We start from the raw sequence: 3,058 nt of genomic DNA on the forward strand, positions 1-3,058 counted from the left end.
CAAACACGAAGTGTTCCCACCCTCCACTTTTCCCTTGTCGGTGAGCGTCTCGCATTTCTCCCAACAACCCTTTTGCACCCTCGACGACCCTGCGTTTGCTATGACATCAAACCACAATGCACTGCTCTGTTTGCAGTTTACCCGCCTTCTCCATGGCAATAGGAGCTAGTACGTCCCCTTATTCAAATAAAACAGGAAGAAAACGTCATTTCTGTCCAATCTGAGGGCTTTCAAATGACATAATGGAATTCAGAGGGCTAGAAAAGCTAGCAGCTGCGCGTCGGGCGCTCATAGCGCCAGCCAACGGGGAGAGGGAACGTAGCGTAGCAGATGAGAAACAGTGCCAGCTTCAGCCCCAATGAAGCAGTCAAACGAAAGCAGTCAATACCGTTTGCGACATAGGAGACGGATCGATTGCGCAACATAATACAGAAGATTGCTTTAGTGCGAGTCAGCAAATAGAAAAAACAAACCTATACCAATAGGAGGAAGTTAGTTAGCCGACTGGCTAGCTTATTAGCAAAGTAGCGGACATAAAACGAATCCCGAGAGGACAATTTCATCCACCGCCTGCTGATCGTCACTACTGCTGATCTGAGCAAGATCGGGTTTCCCCTTCGAGTGCGAAGGGGTATACTATGGAAACTGCCTTCTATCATGATGATGTGTTGAATACTACTGGCGGAATCACGAGTGTACTCTCTTACTACAACATGATGAAGAAAGACATGAACCTAAACCTGAGTGACCCTAACTCCGGCCTGAAGTCACCTCTTCGGGAAGCCGATGGCATCCTCAGCTCCACGGACCTCGGGCTCCTGAAACTGGCGTCCCCTGAGCTGGAGCGACTTATCATTCAGTCAAACGGCATGGTCACGACCACACCGACCTCTCAGTTTCTGTTCCAGAAGTCCTTGAGTGACGAGCAGGAGTTCGCCGAGGGCTTCGTCAGGGCTCTGGAGGACCTGCATAAACAGAACCAGCTGAATGCGGGAGTGAGTGTGCCAACGAGCAGCCTTGGACTGACCAGCAACACCGCCTCCGTCACCATCCATCAACCCGATCTACCCGTTTACACGAACCTGAACAGTTACGGTAACGCTCCGCTGGGGACCACCGTCAATTACTCCACGGACACTGTCCCTTTTCCACCACCAGCGCCGCCGTCGCATCAGCCGCACGCCCATGCACAGCTACCGTCCTTGAAGGACGAGCCGCAGATTGTGCCGGACGTGCAGAGCTTTGGGGACAGTCCGCCTCTGTCGCCCATCAACATGGACACGCAGGAGCGCATAAAGGCGGAGAGGAAAAAGCTCCGCAACAGGATTGCCGCATCCAAGTGCAGAAAGCGGAAATTGGAAAGAATTTCCCGACTGGAAGATAAAGTGAAAAGCCTGAAAACGCAGAACACTGACCTGGCATCCACGGCCAGTCTCCTTAGGGAGCAAGTGGCCCAGCTGAAACAGAAGGTCTTGAATCACGTTAACAGTGGGTGCCAGTTACTTCCGAACCAGATACAGGCGTATTAGGAGGGGAGGCGACGGCTTTCGGTCCATATAAGCTTTCAGACGTTTTACTGGTTGACTCCTTGCCGTGGACTATGACTTTTGAAGACACTATGGAGTCACGCAGTTGTATGTTAACGAGGATATGTTTACAAATTGTTTTATATCTGTAAAAAACTCACGTTCATTCTCAGAATTAAGCAAGAGCAAGTCATCTTTTTAACATTGTCATCAGCCTTACTGAATTACTAAACTAACGGGATTGGGGGGGAGGGGTGGGGGGTGCATGTTTGAGACAAACTCGATGAATACTGTCAAACTGCAGGGTTATCATTGAGTGCATGCCGTTATTGTTTATTATGCCTTAAATGTTTACAAGCACTTATGAACAGATGACAAATGTATATTTTATATATAAAATGACCTGCGGTGTCTTATTTTAATATTTTAACTTTAAATGTGAAGCTGTTGTGTGTTTGTTACAAGCTTTTATTTGCTAAGTTTATTCATGTGCTGTGTGTTGTCCTTCACATTCCTGGTCTACATTTCTACTTGGTTATCGTGTCCTAAAGTGTTCTCAAATAAAATTTGCTAAATAATTTCACTTACTTGTTGTTATTTAATATTTTTTCAGTGGAATGCTGTCATTTACAGTGCATCCGGGAAGTATTCACAGCGCTTCACTTTTCCCACATTTTGTTATGTTACAGCCTTATTCCAAAATGGAATTCATTCATTTTTTCCCTCAAAATTCTACACACAACACCCCATAATGACAACATGAAAGAAGCTTTTTTTTGAAATTTTTGCAAAAATGTACATAAGTGTTCACAGCCTTTGCTCAATACTTTGTTGATGCACCTTTGGCAGCAATTACAGCTTCAAGTCTTTTTGAATATGATGCCACAAGCTTGGCACAACTATCTTTGGGCAGTTTCTCCCATTCCTCCTTGCAGCACCTCTCAAGCTCCATCAGTTTGAATGGGGAGCGTCGGTGCACAGCCATTTTCAGATCTCTCCAGAGATGTTCAATCGGATTCAAGTCTGGGCTCTGGCTGGGCCACTCAAGGACATTCACAGAGTTGTCCTGAAGCCACTCCTTTGATATCTTGGCTGTGTGCTTAGGGTCTTTGTCCTGCTGAAAGATGAACCGTCGCCCCAGTCTGAGGTCAAAAGCACTCTGGAGCAGGTTTTCATCCAGGATGTCTCTGTACATTGCTGCATTCATCTTTCCCTCAATCCTGACTAGTCTCCCAGTTCCTGCCGCTGAAAAACATCCCCACAGCATGATGCTCCCACCACCATGCTTCACTGTAGGGATGGTATTGGCCAGGTGATGAGTGGTGCCTGGTTTCCTCCAAACATGATGCCTGGCATTCACGCCAAAGAGTTCAATCTTTGTCTCATCAGACCAGAGAATTTTGTTTCTCATGGCCTGAGAGTCCTTCAGATGCCTTTTGGCAAACTCCCGGCGGGCTGCCATGTGCCTTTTACTAAGGAGTGGCTTCCGTCTGGCCACTACCATACAGACCTGATTGGTGGATTGCTGCAGA

General features: G+C 47.2%; 1 protein-coding gene across 1 annotated transcript; it reads left to right on the plus strand.

Annotated features, from left to right (window-relative positions):
• Positions 1–277: 277 nt before the first annotated feature.
• On the plus strand, positions 278–2,109 carry LOC133126756 (transcription factor JunD-like). The gene has a single exon (XM_061239091.1). It carries the CDS (start codon positions 639–641, stop codon positions 1,527–1,529), a length of 891 nt encoding a protein of 296 aa, XP_061095075.1. The 5' UTR covers positions 278–638; the 3' UTR covers positions 1,530–2,109.
• Positions 2,110–3,058: the final 949 nt, after the last annotated feature.

This window comes from Conger conger, chromosome 4, assembly GCF_963514075.1.
Source record: "Conger conger chromosome 4, fConCon1.1, whole genome shotgun sequence".
Classification (NCBI taxonomy): domain Eukaryota; kingdom Metazoa; phylum Chordata; class Actinopteri; order Anguilliformes; family Congridae; genus Conger; species Conger conger.

What these genes read in the sequence shown, in the direction of transcription:
- LOC133126756 (XM_061239091.1), top strand. Translation starts at nt 639, where the DNA reads ATGGAAACTGCCTTCTATCATGATGATGTGTTGAATACTACTGGCGGA.